We start from the raw sequence: 18,214 nt of genomic DNA, 5'->3' as shown, positions 1-18,214 counted from the left end.
AGGATTACCTTCCCACACCCTGCAGAATTCCAGGTGGAGGATTGCTGGCCAATTTGTCCTGGGCAAGTAGGGTCATGTGCTTGATATTCCGCCTTTCTGTGTCACAAATAAAGCAGTTTTTATTATATGCAGGTACTTTCTCTGTCCCTATTGGGCTCACAATCTAATTTTTTGTACCTAGGGTAATGGAGCATTAAATGACTTGTCCAGAGTCACAAGGAGCTGCAGAGGGAATCAAACCCAGTTCCCCAGGTTCTCAGCCCGCTGCACTAACCATTCAAACCACTATTAAACCAGAAACTGGCTCTCCATGTGCTTTCTTTCTATTTCTACCACTATTAGACATTTATATAGTGCTACAGAGTGTACGCAGTCCTTTACCGAAAAGGGACAGTCCCCTCTGATCAGTAATATCCAGGAGAGTGACACAGATGAACTGAAACTGTCAGCAAATGCATCGTGTCTTTAAGATCATCAAAAAAGTTCATTGTTTTGCGTCTAGAGAACAGGAGTTTATGAAAAACAGGGAGCAATATAAAACGGTATTGCACTTCTCCTTGGAAAAATGATGCGGTGAAAAATGGCTTTGCTTCCAACAGTGACAGACCGCTGGGAATACACTGCTGCTCAGGGTCGAGGAGGCTGGATGACTCCAAAAATGAAGGAACAAAGAGGTCATCTATCTGACTAGCTCTCAGCAGTGCTGCCAGCTTTAGAGTTCGCTTCTTCAGAAAGTAGTTCAAGGAAGGCTCTAGGCAGCTGACCTTAATTCAAGGGGAGCTTAGTTTTCTAATATTACAGAAGGCAGCATCTAAAAAACAGTGAGGAATATTGTTAATGTTTTGCTTTCCACTAAGAATACATATTTTTCTGCCAATGATCACTAAAGATGACAAAGACTACAGACGTGACCAGATTTAGTCATGTACCCTTTATAGAATAGCATGTAGGCGCTGATTTTCACACCTAACTTTAGGCTGAAACCTGGTGTGAATGCTGGTGCCCAAGTTAGGCCCATAATTATGCGTGCAACCTTTTGGAACACTCCTGACCCACCCGCGGTCACGCCCCCTTTTGAATTACATGCTATTAGAGTTAGGTGCCATGCCACGTCAGTAATTAGTTGCCTGACAACCAGGGCTGTGGATTCGGAGTCAGAAGCAAGTTTGCATGGAGTTGGAGTCAAAATAATGTACTGACTCCAGCTTCAAAATAAAAACTTACAACATTATAATATATGATAAATGTATTATTTTATATGTATTTGTTTACTTTTTGTTCAGGTTCTTTGTTCAGTCTTCAAATAAATATATTCTGTGGTCTATTAGACCTAACTTTGTACATAAAGAAATGTCCTGTTTCTATAATTAATCAAATTTCTCTTAAATTTACTATACATAGTCGGAGTCAGTAGAAAAATAAAGGAGTCTGAATCAGAATTGGAGTCCAAGGGGTTTTTTTACAAAGGTGTGCTGAAAATGGCTTGCAGTAGTTTAGGCGCGGGTTTTGGGCGTGCGCCAATGCATTTTTCAGCGCGCCTGTGAAAAAGGCCTTTTATTTTTTTGCCGAAAATGGAAGTGCAACAAAATCAAAATTGCTGCACATCCATTTTGGGTCTGAGACCTTACCACCAGCCATTGAATCCGGGTGGTAATAACCTACGCGCGCCAAATGCCTCTTGGCATGCATCCATTATGCGTGTCTGAAAATAAAAAATATTTTTCAGACGCTCATATTGGATGCATGCCAAAAATGAAATTACCGCAAGAGCCACATGGTAGTCGGGCGGTAACTCCATTTTGGCGCACGTTGGGTGTGCGTAGATGATTACACGGCTTAGTAAAAGGACCCCCCAAGGTTTAATGTAATGACTCCACAGCCCTGCTGACAACACAGTTATCTCATAATGCTGAAATATATAGGGTGTCTTTTACAAAGGCGCTGTAGTGTTTTAATGCATGCCAATGATTAGCGAGTGCTAAACGATAGAAACACCCATAGGAATATATGGACATCTCTAGCATTTAGCGCATGCTAAAAATGCTAGTCTGCCTTTGCGAAAAGACCCTATAATTCCTAAGACAAAGCCATAAGTATTTATCTGATAACCTTACTAAATGGGCTTATAGGCAGCAGGAAGGCAGAGCTGTCAATTTACCCAGTTGCAGGAAGGAGACTATTTGGTCAGTTCTGCTTTAAACTTACACTATGAAGGAGTATAGTTCCTGATTCTACCCACTGAAATCAACCTCACAGGTCTCATAACGTATCAGGAGAGGCTTATCAGAAATCCAGGACTGGTCTAAAATATCTCCCCTGGACCTGGGTAATTTGGCAGCTCTGTGAAAAGGTAGAAGAGCAGAAGGGTACATTTGTTAGTGTACATTTGCTTCACTAGTCTACCTAAGGGCCCCTTTTAAAAAGACACGCAAGCGTTTTTAGCACGCACAAAAATATAAGCATGCACTAAACACTAGAGATGCCCAAATATTCCTATGGGTGTCTCTACCATTTAGTGCACTTGTAAAAGAACCCTCCCCCCCAAATGTTTTAGTACATGCTAAGTTGATTTAGTGTGCACTAATCCTCAAAAGAATGTGCATTAAGCCCTTCTTTACCCAGCTAAAAGTAAGCATGAATTTTCACGGTATATATACAGTACTTCTAGCAGGAAAGCATTCACAAAGAACTGTATAGATCACGGAGCAAAATAGTGCAAGTGGAAGTCATTTTCACAAGCCCTTCTCCATGAAAGTAATTCTGAGTTGAGTATGATTGGGTGGTGGAATGCCAATGCTGTATGTCTTGTCCAAAGGTATGAGGAGGTGGCAGCAATAAAGAGAAGAAGCTTGGCATCCGTTAAGAGAATGTGGGCACCACGTGATACTTATTGTCAAGTTACCAATGTGTAGTTTGTATGGAATCTCAGCGCTAAGGGGTGCTTTTATGAAGCTGTGGCAAAAGGGGGCAAGAACTGGTGTTGACGCATGTTTTTGACTCGCGCCAAGACTCCCTTTTAACGCAGTGGGTAAAAGGCAGGAGTTTTTTTTTTTTTTTTTTAAGAAATTGATGTGCGGCAAGTGAATAACTTGCTGTGCGCCCATTTTGGGTGGGGGCACTTACTGCCACCCACTGAGGTGGCAGTAAGGGCTCCTGTGCTACCTCGGCAGTAACTGGGCAGTGCGTGGCAAGTGCGTGGAAAGTGAGTTCCGAATTGACATTTTTTGTTACGGGCACAAGCTGGGTAAATAAATGTTAATAAGACATACTGATGTACTGAGTACTTTAATGAGTTCAATTGTTGAGTTGGTACTCTGGAAATAGATAGTGGACCCTAGTAGGTATATGTGTATACAGAAACTGCCTAATTCCTGCCAGGTACTATTTCTTTCTAAAAATTAGTGTGCTGCTGCTGCTAAGAAAGCAAATAGAATGTTAGGTATTATTAGGAAAGGAATGGAAAACAAAATTGAGGATGTTATAATGCCTTTGTATTGCTCCATGGTGCGACCGCACCTCGATTGTTGTGTTCAATTCTGGTCACCGCATCTCAAAAAAGATATTATAGTGGAATTAGAAAAGGTACAGAGAAGTGCGAAGAAAATGACATAAGGGGATGGGACGACTTCCCTATGAGGAAAGGCTAAAGTGGCTAGGGCTTTTCAGCATGGAGAAAAGGCAGCTGAGAGGAGATACGATAGAGGTCTATAAAATAATGAGTGGAGTTGAACGGGTAGATGTGAAGCGTCTGTTTACGCTTTCCAAAAATACTAGGACTAGGGGGCATGCGATGAAGCTAGAATGTAGTAAATTTAAAACAAATCGGAGAAAATGTTTCTTCACTCCATGTGTAATTAAACTCTGGAATTCGTTGCCAGAGAATGTGGTAAAGGCGGTTAGCTTAGCGGAGTTTAAAAAGGGTTTGGACGGCTTCCTAAAGGAAAAGTCTATAGACCATTATTAAATGGACTTGGGGAAAATCCACTATTTCTGGCATATGCAGTATAGAATGCTTTGTACTTTTTTGGGATCTTGCCAGGTATTTGTGACCTGGATTGGCCACTGTTGAAAACAGGATGCTGGACTTGATGGACCTTTGGTCTTTCCCAGTATGGCAATACTTATGTACTTATCTGCAATAAAAGTGTGTTCAAACTTTTAAAGTAGGCAGGTGATTTTAAAATCACCCGCATGGTATTTAGAAACAACAGACGTGCCAAATCAGATACTTCCTGCCAGCCATGGATGACAGCAGAGGGTTTTAATTGCTTTGGAACTTCCAAACTTTGAGCATTTTTAGCAAATAGTCCCATTTCTCTAGACCAGCAGTTAGTCCTTGGGACACACCTAGCCAGTCAGGATTTGGGGATATCCACTATGAATATGCATGAGATAAATCTGTATGCACATCCTCCCCTTTATACAAATTCATCTCATGTATGTTCATGGTGGGTATCCTGAAAACCTGACTGTGTGTTCCAAGGACTGGATGAGAACCCCTGATCTATGCCAAACATCAGCTATCTAAGAAGTTGGTTTTGAGGGTAATTTTATAATAAGGTGCCTAGGTGAAGAGGCCCAGTAGACACCTATGTGTCTTTATAAAATACTACCATCTGCAGCAGACATTGCACTTTGAGTACAGGCGCGGCCATGTACACCTGCTTGAGAGCAGGTATAAATGTTCACATGTAAAGTTCACAGGTACAAGTGTTGTTTGAAGTATTGTATAATGAACGCACATACCTACAGATTCCATCTGCACTCCATCCAGACCAAACCAAATAGATTTTTAAAGCAGTGGCACTAGAAGTTTTCAGTGTCTGTATATAATTAAACCAGTATTTAAAATGAACAAACTCATCAGGATTCTGGCTCGATTCTCATTTCATTCCTGAGCAGAAATAGCCTGTGCCAGCAGGCTCACTGTTAATAATGATTAATTCTCCTTCTTCTGCACCATGGCACCTGTCTTCTAGTAGCTAACAATTCTTTCAGAGGTCAGTTCAAACAACTGCAGTTGATTAGCATACCAGAATAGGTTAATGAGTGCCAAATGGTTTATTCAGCTATACCTGCAGTGTACAACTCTACTATAGTTACTTATTACATTTGTATCCCACATTTTCCCACCTATTTGTAGGCTCAATGTGACTTATGCAGTACCGGAGAGGCCTTTGCAGGCTCCGGTGTGAACAAATACAGGGTGATGTTGTGGTAAGATCAAGTTCATGTGGCACAGCCACGTTAGGGAATCGGAGAACGGAAGAGTTGTGTTATGTCCATTATGTGGACACTTACGGAAAGAAATGTGCCACTTCCACAGAATATGAATTCAGTCATATGACTGCTATATTTTTTCTACATTTTCTGTAATACAGAATTCTTCAAAATGGTCTCTGTTGCCTGAACTTACTACTACTACTACTACTTAACATTTCTAGAGCGCTACTAGGGTTACGCAGCGCTGTACAAAATAAACAAAGAAGGACGGTCCCTGCTCATAGGAGCTTACAATCTAAAGAACGAAATGTCAAGTTGGGCAATCTAGATTTCCTGGGTAGAGGTGTAGAGGTTAGGTGCCGAAGGCGATGTTGAAGAGGTGGGCTTTAAGCAGAGATTTGAAGATGGGCAGGGAGGGGGCCTGGCGTATGGGCTCGGGGAGTTTGTTCCATGCGTGGGGTGAGGCGAGGCAGAAAGGGCGGAGCCTGGAGTTGGCGGTGGTGGAGAAGGGTACTGAAAGGAGGGATTTGTCTTGAGAGCGGAGGTTACGGGTAGGAACGTAAAGGGAGATGAGGGTTGAGAGGTAAGGAGGGGCTGCAGATCGAGTACATTTGTAGGTTAGTAGCAGAAGCTTGAATTGAATGCGGTATCTGATCGGAAGCCAATGAAGTGACTTGAGGAGGGGGGTGATATGAGTGTAGCGGTTCAGGCGGAAGATAAGATGTGCAGCAGAGTTCTGAATGGACTGAAGGGGGGATAGGTGGCTAAGTGGGAGACCAGTGAGGAGTAGGTTGCAGTAGTCAAGGTGAGAGGTAATGAGAGAGTGGATGAGAGTTCGGGTGGTGTGCTCAGAGAGGAAAGGGCGGATTTTGCTAATGATATAGAGGAAGAAGCGACAGGTCTTGGCTATCTGCTGTCACAAATAGGCTAGCCCAGGAACCTGCCACCTGAGAAGGGTTGAGAGGCCGCTCTTGCCCCCACCCCAGCCGGCGGCCACAGTCTGGCGTCTTCCTCCTTCCCTCCTCAACCCTCTTCCACGCATTTACCTTATTTTTTTTCTTTTCCAAAAGGTGGCAGCGGCAGTGATTACCATAGGCTGCTCTGCTGCAGTGCCACCCACACTGGCCTCTTCGCTGTACTGCATCCCACTTCTGAGAAAACAGGAAGTTACTTCAAGAGGCGGGCCGCAGGAGGGAGAAGAGGTAGGTGGCAGTGGCAGGGCAGCCTATGGGAATCGCTGCCATTGCTGCTGCCAGTCACCTTTTGGCAAAGAAAAAAATGAGGTAAACATGGGGAAGAGGATCGAGGAAGGACATGGAGACTGCTGCTCCATGAAGAATGCTACCTGAGGCCCCTACCTCAGTTGGCCTAATGACAGGGCCGCCACTGTGCTAGCCACTGAATATGAATTTATAAACAGCATGAGTTTATAAACAGACGAGTAATATAAGATGTGAGATGTGCCAACGCTTGCCATTGTGCATTATTAGCTAAATTATAATGAGTGGTGGAGTTACATTTGTGTGATAAGAAAATAAGATACAATTCTGGCCCATAGACTTCATAGAGTTAAGTCTGTCTTAAGGACTTGGGCTCGTTTAGACCTCTTTTGTCAGGAACCGCATAGCACTACTTGACTTTATGTATCTAGGATGTTTGTCTAAAGGTGTTGTCATGGAACAATGATAATATTGTTCTGATCTTTATTTACGCTTATTTACCATGGAGTGTTGTTTTTGTTTGCTTTTGTGTTTACTTTTCTGTTTTATGTTATGAAAAACCTTTAATAAAAATATGGAGAAAAAAAAGAAATAATGTAAGCTGTAGTAAACCACATGAATTAATGCACACAGCTCTTAGATGCACATACTGTACCTGCAAGTTTGGCATGCCGAAACCTACAGTCACTGATGAGGGCATGTAAACTGGCGCCAGGAAGCCAGCCTTCTTTCTTCCTGTTCAAATTTTTCACCAACCTTGAAATCGTTCGACAAGCAATTGCATTAGTGGCAAAGATCAGTGACGTTAAAGTACAAATGTTAAATATCCATATATTTTGACCATAGTACAAAAGCCTGGTCCAGAATCTAACATGGTGATTTGCCAAAACTGAATCATAGAAACGATCCAATTCCATAAGTTTATTGATCCTGATTGATAAACTGCATATATTACATTCATGGGTTGAATCTCTCATTTTTTCACATTTCTGTGGATTGTAACAAAACAGCCATTCAACTTCATTCTTCAACTGTCACAAACAATTTTCAGGCTATTCATAATGAATATTCAAAAGAAATATGCATGCAGAGCCTAATTTGCATATTCTGGTTATCCTGAAAACCAAATCTGTTTGCTTTCTAGATCCGTAACGTCAATAGTCATTCACATGCACCCAAAGTTATTGAACTCTTGATCTGCATTAGCAAAAGATGCAGAGGAGCAGAAAAATAAAGGAATGTAAGCTATCCTTGTTTTACAGCCCTGACATGCTCAGAGAATAATCCATCTTCTACAAAAGCTCAGAAAATAGTGGTGACGTGGAGGGCCATAATCGAATGGGGCGCCCATGTTTTCATGAGGGCGTCCTCACAGGACGGCCCCGCGAAGGGGCAGGGAAACCTGTATTATCGAAACAAGATGGGCATCCATCTTTTGTTTCGATAATACGGTCGGGGACGCCCAAATCTCAACATTTAGGTCGACCTTAGAGATGGTCGACCTAAATGTTGAGATGGTCGGCCTTAGAGATAGTCGTCCCCCGTTTTCGGCCATAATGAAAACCGAGGACGCCCATCTCAAAAACGACCAAATCCAAGACCTTGTGGGAGGAGCCAGAATTCGTAGTGCACTGGTCCCCCTGACATGCCAGAACACCAACCGGGCACCCTAGGGGGCACTGCAGAGGACTTCACAAATTGCTCCCAGGTGCATAGCTCCCTTACCTTGGGTGCTGAGCCCCCCCAAAACCCACTCCCCACAACTGTACACCACTACCATAGCCCTAAGGGGTGAAGGGGGGCATCTACATGTGGGTACAGTGGGTTTCAGGTGGGTTTTGGAGGGATCATATTTACCACCACAGGTGGGGGGGGGGGGATGGGCCTGGGTCCGCCTGCCTGAAGTGCACTGCACCTACTTAAACTGTTCCAGGGACATGCATACTGCTGTCATGGAGCCGGGTATGACATTTGAGACTGGCATAGAAGCTGGCACAAAAATGATTAAAAAATTTTTTAGGAGTGGGAGGGGGTTGGTGACCATTGGGGGAGTAAGGGGAGGTCATCTCCGATTCCCTCCGGTGGTCATCTGGTCAGTTCGGGCACCTTTTTGAGGCTTGGTCGCAAGAAAAAAATGGACCAAGTAAAGTCACCCAAGTGCTCATCAGGGACACCATTCTTTTTTCCATTATCGGCAGAGGACGCCCATCTCTTAATCACGCCCGAGTCCCGCCTTCGCCTTCGGTGCCGACACGCCCCGTGAACTTTGGTCATCCCCGCAACAGAAAGCAGCTGAGGACGCCTAAAATTGGTTTCGATTATGCCAATTTGGGCGACCCTGATAGAAGAATGCCCATCATCCGATTTGTGTCGGAAGATGGGCGCCCTTCTCTTTCGAAAATAAGCCTGATAGGTTTGCAAGTTATGAGCTTGATATTGAGTGGAATGGAGCCTGAAGATATATCTCCTCCCTAACACATAGAGTGGCCTAAGAGGATAAATTTCTATAAGTCATCCAGGTTGGAAAACAGACATGAATCCAGGCACTTAAAACTACACTAATATTTTATAAAAGACTCAACAAAAACAGCATTTGTTAAAAAAAATAAAATATGCACTGTATCGCCACAGAAGCATATATATTTGGTGCAACACAAACAGGGGAGGCCATTCTACAAATGAATACATTAGAAAATAAAAGAGCACCATTATTTGGGGGGTTATTACGGGCATTTTCGATATGATGTCTAAATTCAATTTTGGACATTTTGCTGAAAATGTCCAAAAAATAATATGGTGAACACAGCAATTTTTGAACCAGAAAAACCTCTATCTTTTTGTTTCAAAAATGGCCATTTATTAGAAGTCCTTGGGCTCTGTGTGTCTATCTTTTTCGATCATTTTCAACAAGAAAAAAGTCCAAGTGAAAAATGCACAAAAACAAGCTGTATGGAGGGCCACCATTCTTAGTACACTGGCCACACAAACATCTCAGGAGTGGACTTCACATTTCACCTTTACCCCTTATATTGTACTTTGAGCCCTCCAAAATCCACCAAAAACCCAACTGTACACTACTACATTAACCTTATGCCTGTAGGTGCTATCTATATGTGGGTACAATATATTTTTGATGGGTTTTGGAGGGCTCACACTTTCCACCACAAGTGTAACAGTTAGAGTGGGCTATGGGTCTGGGTCCCCTTCTCTACAGTGCACTGCACCAACCACTAGGCTACTCCAGTGATCTGCTTGCTGCTCTAATAGGCCTGGCCATAACATTTAAATCTATCATAGATGCTGGTATGCACTGTTTCTTTCACATCTTTGGGGTCAGTGACCACTGGGGGAATAATGGTGGGTCATGCTTTAATTCTTCCAGTGGTCACTTGGTCATTTAGGGCACCTTTTTGTAACTTAGTCATGACTGAAACAGATCTAGACCAAAAAATCTAACTTTTAGCCCTGGACATTTTGGCTTTGGCAGAAAAACACTCAAGTTTTAGGAACACACAAAAATCCTGCCCCGAACTGCATATAAAGACGTCTTAAAAATTGGTTTTGAAAATAGCGATTTGGATGTTTTTGTTAAAAAAATGTCTATCTGCTGCTTTATGTCACGTTTTGGATGTTTTTCTCTTTTGAAAATTAGCCCTATATGTATAAGCACTACAAGTGCATGATTTTTTGAATGATTTATTATTTATAAGATGTGATTTTGCTACTTACACATGTAAGTAGACCTTCAAGTATAAGAACAGCTAATTAGGGAGCAATCCATTACCCATAGTATAAAATAGTTACTGTATACAATACTAGTAAAAAAGGCCCGTTTCTGACACAAATGAAACGGGCGCTAGCAAGGTTTTCCTCGGAGTGTGTATGTTTGAGAGAGTGTGTGTGAGAGTGACTGTGTGAGAGAGAGAGAGTGAATGTGCGAGTGTGTGTGTGTGACAGAGAGAGAGTGAGACTGGGTGCGAGTGTGTCTGTGAGAGAGAGAGTGTGTGTGTGTGAGCATGAGAGTGTGTGCCAGGGCCCCCCTCCCTCCCAGTTCTAGGGTCCCCCTCCCTCCCTCTGAGTTCCAGGGTCGTCCCCGCCTCCCTCCCTCCGAGTTCCAGGGTTGTTGTCCCCCTCCCTGCCTCTGAGTTCCAGAGTCGTCCCCTCCCTGCCTCCCTCCGAGTTTCAGGGTCCCCTCCCTCCCCTGCATTATGCTTTCTCCCCTGCATTCATCCATATGCAGGCAACGTCCCCTGTGCCCTGCCCCCTCCATCTATCCATGTGCAGCATCTCTCCCTGTCCCCTCCACCTCTCTCCGAGTTCCAGGTCCCCCTCCCTCCCTCCTTTCCCCCTTCCGACTTCCAGTGTCGCCCTCCCTCCCTCCCATTTCCAGGGTCCCCCCTCCCTCTGTCCCTCCGTCCCTCCCTCCCAGTTCCAGGGTCCCATGGAACTGGGAGGGAGGGGGGACGGAGAACGTTGGAGGAATGACGTCAGCAGGTGGTTACAATCCCAGTGACACACATTGGAACGTTGGAGGAGTGATGTCAGCAGGTGGTTACGATCCCAGTGACACACATTGGAATGTTGGAGGAGCAAATTATTATACTAGATGTAAACTGCTTTGATCGTAACCACTAAGGCAGTGTATCCAATCCCATCCCCTTTCCCTTCCTCTATCATATTTTACCGGTACTTCAGTCCTTGCATTGGCTACCCATTTTGTATTCAGTATAAGATTCTTCTGTTGGTTCACAAGTCCCTTCAATATCGGCTACCCCTGCAATTGTCTACACTGCTTCCTCCATATTTTCCCTCATGGCCTATAGGATCACAGTAAATTCATCAACTTCCCATTCCTCCACATTGTCATGAATATCTACAGCAATCTTGTTTTGCATTTCTAGGACTTTATCATTGAAATTACCTTTCACCTGTTCTCTGTAGTGAATAAAACCATGAAAGGTTTAGGGCTACTTTGAAAATCTTTTTGTTTACTTTGGCATATGGCCCAGATTAGCAGTTGGACTGCAGTCGAATTTGGCAGGGCTGGTGAGACTGCTGCTTTTCTTGCTGCCCTTCTTTTTGCTATCTACTGAGTGATTTCTTTTGTGGAACTGTTCCATTTTAATTTTATTTCCTTTCTCTCTTTTGTATTTTTATTTTTTTGGATCACAAACTGTGCTACTAAGGAGGAGGTGTGCTATACCATGAAATAATTAAACTAAACATTCCCTTAGAACAGGAAAAAGGGACTTTTTCAAAAAAGGGAGGGGAGTTAACAAGTTTTACTATTAGCCCCTTAACATGAATTAAATAGCTCTGTAGAAGCATTTCCCAAGTCCAGTCCCAGAGTACCCCTTGCCAGTCAGGTTTTCAGGATCTCCACAATGAATATGCATGAAGAAGATTTGCACACAGACAGTGCCTCCATTATATACAAACCTCCTTCATGCATATTATCCTATATAATAATTCTCACCTCCAACGTTCTGAGGCTGCCTGGAACCGTGGTCTGCTAGGTGCTGTAGATCAAACTGATGTCATGAATCCCACTGATTGGCTGCGCCTCAGGTGAAGTCACAAAGTAAGCAAACCTATGAGATGCTGCAGGACGTTTAATAGACAGGAGTGGAAGTGAGCAAAGCAAGTCTACGGTAAGCAAGGAAGCCCATTGGTTAATCTCTGTTTCCACTCCCCTACGCAGCCGTCATTGGTATACACTCAAAAACAAGCAAACCTATGAGCTGCTGCTTCACATTGTCATTTTTAAATTGTTGTTCCATCTGAAACAAGTCTAAAGCTGTTTCAACTGGATAGACAGTGCCTTAAAACATGGAGGACAAAAGGAGGGGGGAGACATACAGACCCTACAACTGGGAGGGAGGGAGGGCGACCGACCCTGCAACTGGGTGGGAGGGAGGAAGGGAGGGAAGGGAGACCCCCACCCTGGAACTGGGAGGGAGGGGGGACCCTGGCACATACTCTCATTCTCACACACACACTCGCACCCAGTCTCACTCTCTGTCACACACACACACTCGCACATTCACTCTCTCTCACACTCTCTCAAACATACACACTCCGATGAAAACCTTGCTAGCGCCCATTTCCTTTAAAACAGAAACGGGCCTTTTTTACTAGTAAGTACATAAGCACCGCCATACTGGGAAAAGACTAAGGGTCTATCAAGCCCAGCATCCTGTCTCTGACAGCAGCCAATCCAGGCTTCAAGACCACCCCCCCCCCCAAAAAAAAAAATTTATAATGTTCAATGGACTTTTCCCTCAGAAATCTGTCCAAACCCCCTTTAAATTCCGTAAGGCCAGCTGCTGTCACTACATTCTCCGACAACAAGTTCCAGAGTCTAACTACACGCTGAGTAAAGAAAAACCTTCTCCTATTTGTTTTAAATCTACCATATTCTAGCTTCATCTTGTGTCCCCTGGTTTTGTTGTTGTTTGAAAGTGTAAACAAACGCTTCACATCTGTTCGCTCTATTCCGCTCATTATCTTGTAGACTTCTATCCTATCACCCCTCAGCCGCCTTCTCTCCAAGCTGAAGAGCCCTAACCTTCTCAGCCTTTCTTCATAGGGAAGTCGTTCCATTCCCTTTATCATTTTCGTCCCCCTTCTCTGCATCTTCTCTAATTCCTTTATCCTAAAAACCTGACTGGCAAGGGGTACTCCAGGACCGGACTTGGGAAACACTGCTCTAAAGTGACTTAAATTACTGTAACTCAGTGATAATCAAATCAATCTAGGGTACGTAGTAATGAGAAGCAAAACATTCAAACGCATGTACTGCAGCTCAATACTATGTAAGTTCTGTAACTGGCAAAATAATACCAACCAGAAGCTGAGGTTATTTTGCCATCTTGGGAGCATCGGGCCTCAAAGTGTACTTCTGGGCTACATCTTAAAGGGGCTGCAATGCTATCCCCAATACCGCCCCATTGGGACTGTGATCGGGGTGTGTGTGATTGAGAGGCTTGCTATTAGGGGGGTTGTGATGTAGGGTGTGGGTGCTGCTCAGGGAGTAGAAGGATAGAACTGTGGCCCAGAAGTATCGAACCATGCTTTGAACCTAACTCTTCCAGGCCACTGGACTAATGCTGTGTATCAGGTGACTCGCAGGCAGCATTAGACCCTTACCATGGGAATTAGCAACCTGTGGTACAGAGACACCGCAGGATAGTGATTCCCATGGTAAATCAAGGTGCGAGAAAAACCTCACTTTTTACCACAACTTGATAACTTCCTCCCATAATGACACTGAACAAAGTAGATTTGGAAGAAGACAGAACTTTATGCATAGAGCTATAAAGAATGATGAATAATTAATTTAAGAATGATATATAAATATATATATACTAATAAAACACAACATGGTATATGCAATATAACCCCCAGAAAGACTTTAGAAACAAAATAAGGGGCTTATAAAGACAAGGTAGGGATACCGCACGGGCAACGAACGCCAAATCGGCTCTACCGCTGGGGTAACACAGGAACCCACTGGCAGTTCTGTAGTTACCGCAAGCAGTTTCCTGTGGTAGAAAAGGGCCCCTGGATGAACAAGTCCCTTTAAAAGAAAAGAATTTAAGAAAGACCAATAACTCATGGTTCACAGAGTCCGTAGCATTATTTAAAAGATGTTGCAGAAAATTTGAGAGAATCTGTAAATGAAACAAAAGATCATCAATCTTATATCAATTGGAGGACAGAAATTAGATGTCATCAATTTTCTGTTTTCTACACATTGCTGTGTGCTGCCCGATTACCACAGAGTTAACACGTGAGCCCTTACCGCCAAGTTAATAGACGGCGGTAAGGGCTCACACGGTAAATGGCCAAACACTAATTTTGAACTTAGTGCCTGGCCATTAATTCTGTAAATAGAATTTTGGCATTTCTGCAGATGTGCTAAGAGGCGACCTGAGTGCACGGGAAAATCAAGCACTAAAAGTAGCATAGGCCACTTTTTTAGCACATCTTTATAAAAGAACCTCTATATGAAGTAGAAAATTAAAGAAAATCTTACCATTGTCCTTCTCCATTCTTCACTAAGGTGCACTGAAAAATGGCCAAAGTGTAGGTGTGTGTTTTGGACATGCGCAGAATCATTTTTCAGCACACCTGTAAAAATGCCTTTTTTGGAAGGGGGGGACTGAAACGGACATGCGGCAAAATGAAAATTGGCGCCTGTTCATTTTGGGTCTGAGACTTTACCACCAGCCATTGACTTAGCAGTTAAGGTCTCATGTGTTAACTGGGTGGTAATGCTCAACACACGTCCATATGCTGATTATCGCCTGCGCACCAGAAAATACAAATATTTTCTGACGCATGTATTGGGCGCGTGTCAAAAATGAAATTACCACCTGGACCATGCATTAGCTGGGTGGTAACTCAGAATTGGCGTGCGTTGGACACGTGTAGACGCTCACGCGGCTTAGTAAAAGGGCCCCTCTATGTGAAGTAGAAAAGTAAAAGGAAATCCTACCATTGTCCTTCTCCATTCTCGTGCACGAGCTGAATCAAATCTCCATTTCTGACAAGTAAATCATCAGAGTCTCTCCTGTTACAATCAGCTGAGGCTTTATATTTACCTGGAGACTAGAGAAGTAGAATTACATTAACGTTTACTTTATATTTTAAATATCTGTCCACAAGCTTTTAAAGCTATACACTGTCCTAGACAACATAAGAAAGGAGGAGGCCGTGCTCTGATTTATAAGAACTTCTTTTCTCTCAAATTAATAGACAGTTTATATGACAAAAATCTGGACAGCCAACTTAGGAATCCAATTAATTGTGGCACCTTAGGGATGATTTTAATATATAGGACCCCTAGCAAACTGGAATCTAGTGGAGCAAAAGTTGTATGAGTCCATATCTTATTATTTCACAATCTTTGCTGATTTAGGTAGGGGGCACCCAGTCATAAAAGCCCTGACAAAATAGACCAGACAAAATAGCCCAAACAAAACAGCCTTGTAACAAAATAACCCTTGACATTTCACACCCTAACAAAGTAGCTCTTGACAAAATGGCCCCTCCCACAAAACAACCCTTGACAAAATAGCCCCTTAACAAAACAGTCCACTAAGAAAAAATAACACATCACAAAAAATAAATAAACTACAACTGATATCTTCACTGATAAAGACACCTACCAGCATTCAATTGCATAAAGCATATATAAATAAACAAAATTCTATAGCTACAAACCGGTATTCATGATCCGTTCTGCTATTTAAAGAAACTATTCTTCCATCAACATGCTAATTAAAAAAAAAAAAAAGCAATATTGTCATCATTTTCATAGTCTTACCAACCATATCCTGTTTCGCAAGGTAAGATTATTAGGGAAAAAATGCAGTCCCGTGTTCTGGGCAGCCTGATCGGGCCCTTTTGTCGGGGGGGGGGGGGCTAACTTGTCAAGGGTTATATTGTGGGCAGGCTGTTTTGACAGTGGCTGTTGTGTCAGAGACTATTATGTCGGGAGCTTTTTTCGCTTGGAGCTTTTTTGTCGGGGCCTTTTTGTCGGGGTTATTTTGACCAAGTACCACAGTAGGGCTACTGTACACATAGCATGCACCAAATCACCCCTACCGCCGGGTAGTGCAGTCCTAAGGTGACCACTTCTTGAAATTGAAAATTATATATTTTTATATACATTTTAAACTTTTCAACCTTTTGTTTAAAGTGCCTTCACCATAACCCTTGTGATCTCAGTAGTACTTCATACAGTCACATGGCGTTACTTAACTGGCAGCAAAGTTTGCTTCTAGAGAGAACTTCTGCCTAGGTTCTCTCTAGAAGCAAACTTGCTGCCAGTTAAGGGAAGATTTTGCAGTCATTCCCAAATCTGTCAAGTCACAGGAGAACAAGGGTCCTGCCCATCATCAATAATGAATTTGTTTTTAATTTGTTTGCAAAACAGACTATTTCCACACATTTTTATCACAAAATGTGTGTATCAATTCTCCATATACATCACTTTATCTCAAAAACATTGTACTATCAAATCTACATTTAACATTTCAAAACAATGTATAAATGTTGGTGTCCAGTTGGGTTTTTTTTTTTTTTTATTATATACATTTTTGAATAGTAATGGTGCTGGAGAGAATTTTGTGGTTTCAGAAGAGTTAATTTTTATTTTTCATGTCTTTAGACTATTTGTTCGCCCCTGAAGCAAGCATAGGAATATCAAAACACATGTCCAGTCTTTAAAAATTCCAAGTTTAGAATTCTTTTTTAAAATGAAACTTCCTTTTATATTATTTTGGCATATTTTCTTTCCAGTTTTTCTATCTTGACCCCATGTGGGGTCATGCTACTGTTTTGGCACAATTTTTTGTCTTTTTAATCAGGGAAGCTGGTAATGACAATTTTTTAAAATCAAAATGAGCATTTTTGAGCCATTTTTGCATGGTAAGAAGTGTTTTTACACTCTTAGAGGTATGTTTACTAAGGCGTGTTAGCGTTTTTAACGTGCCTATAAAGTTAGCTTATCATTTTGAGACACATATACTCTCTTTTTGAGGAACAAGGATTCCAATGAGAAGTGACTGAATGGACAGCTTTTTGTTACATTGTTATTTGAGTATATTGTAGTTGTGTATGTATTTTTATGAATTTTTTTATGTATTTTAGGTGTGTTTTTTGTTCCCCAGCCTGGTTAAGGGCAGGTTATAAATAATAAACCTAAACATAAAACCTAATAAAATACGGTAGCCACCAGCTGGTTTGCCTGGTTGCTTTTTCTTTGGATTACTGGATCTTTGCTGTGGCTCTTTTGTGCCTCTCTGCTGTTTTTGTTTTGATTATATACATTTTTGAATGGTAATGGTGCTGGAGAGAATTTTGTGTTTTCATAAAACAATTTTTGTTTTCCTTTAGAATATTTACTCACCCCTGAAGCAAGCATGAGAATGTCAAAACACATGTGTAATCTTTAAAAAAGTTGTGAAATCCATGTTTATAATTTCAAAACCTATACATATGGTGCCTAAAAAAACCTTGCTTAAGTGTATAAGCCACACCTAAAGTTCAGCGCAGTTTACAGAACAATGCTTAAGTGTTATGGTCAAGTGTATATTTAGGTGCCACCATCTGCACCCCAAAAACATTATGCAAATGCCTGCAACTAAATTTATGCATAGAGCATTCTTATTCTGTAATTTATTTATTTATGAGAATTTATTTACCGCCTTTTTGAAGGAATTCACTCAAGATGGTGTACAGTAAGAATCAGGGCTTTTTTTGAAGGGGTACTTGGGGGTACTGAGTACCGGCACTTTTTCCATTGTCTGCTAAAACTGACCCATGGTCCCCAAGTTTTAATGAAAGATCTCAGGCTCTACACACACACATTCTGCCTTGTCATAGATTCTGTGACTGGTTGCAGGGGGCCTGGCTATTGTGGGGTGGGTCCCTCAGTGATCACCCCACCCCTGAAGGGTGGTCTGGCATTTGAGTACCGGCACCTTTTTCTCTAGAGAAAATGTACTGGTAAGAATAATTCAAACAAGAACAATAGACAATTACAGCAGTAAAAAATATTCAAATAACAATACAAAGTATGACATAGAGGGGCATAATCAAACGCAAACGCCCATCTCCATGGGCGTCTATCTCCGAGGACGGGTATGTGAAGGGGCGGGACATACTGTATTTGTGAAAAAGATGGGTGTCCATCTTTTTTTTCGATAATACAGTTTGTGCTGGGCAAATGCATTGGATTTGTGCAGATTTGAGCTGGGCGG

At 42.3% G+C, this 18,214-nt stretch overlaps 1 protein-coding gene across 1 annotated transcript in view; it reads right to left on the bottom strand.

Annotated features, from left to right (window-relative positions):
• Positions 1-551: 551 nt before the first annotated feature.
• Positions 552-18,214, bottom strand: part of MCF2 (MCF.2 cell line derived transforming sequence) — a 147,671-nt gene continuing 130,008 nt past the window's right edge. Inside the window, exons 27-29 of the mRNA XM_030209577.1 lie at positions 14,944-15,056; positions 7,099-7,199; positions 552-811 (exon numbers count right to left, since the gene is read on the bottom strand). Of these exons, the coding sequence (XP_030065437.1) occupies positions 771-811; positions 7,099-7,199; positions 14,944-15,056 (255 nt within the window). The 3' untranslated portion in view covers positions 552-770. The remainder of the gene's footprint in view (positions 812-7,098; positions 7,200-14,943; positions 15,057-18,214) is intronic.

This window comes from Microcaecilia unicolor, chromosome 7, assembly GCF_901765095.1.
Source record: "Microcaecilia unicolor chromosome 7, aMicUni1.1, whole genome shotgun sequence".
Classification (NCBI taxonomy): domain Eukaryota; kingdom Metazoa; phylum Chordata; class Amphibia; order Gymnophiona; family Siphonopidae; genus Microcaecilia; species Microcaecilia unicolor.
This window is presented reverse-complemented; position numbering and strand designations above follow the sequence as displayed.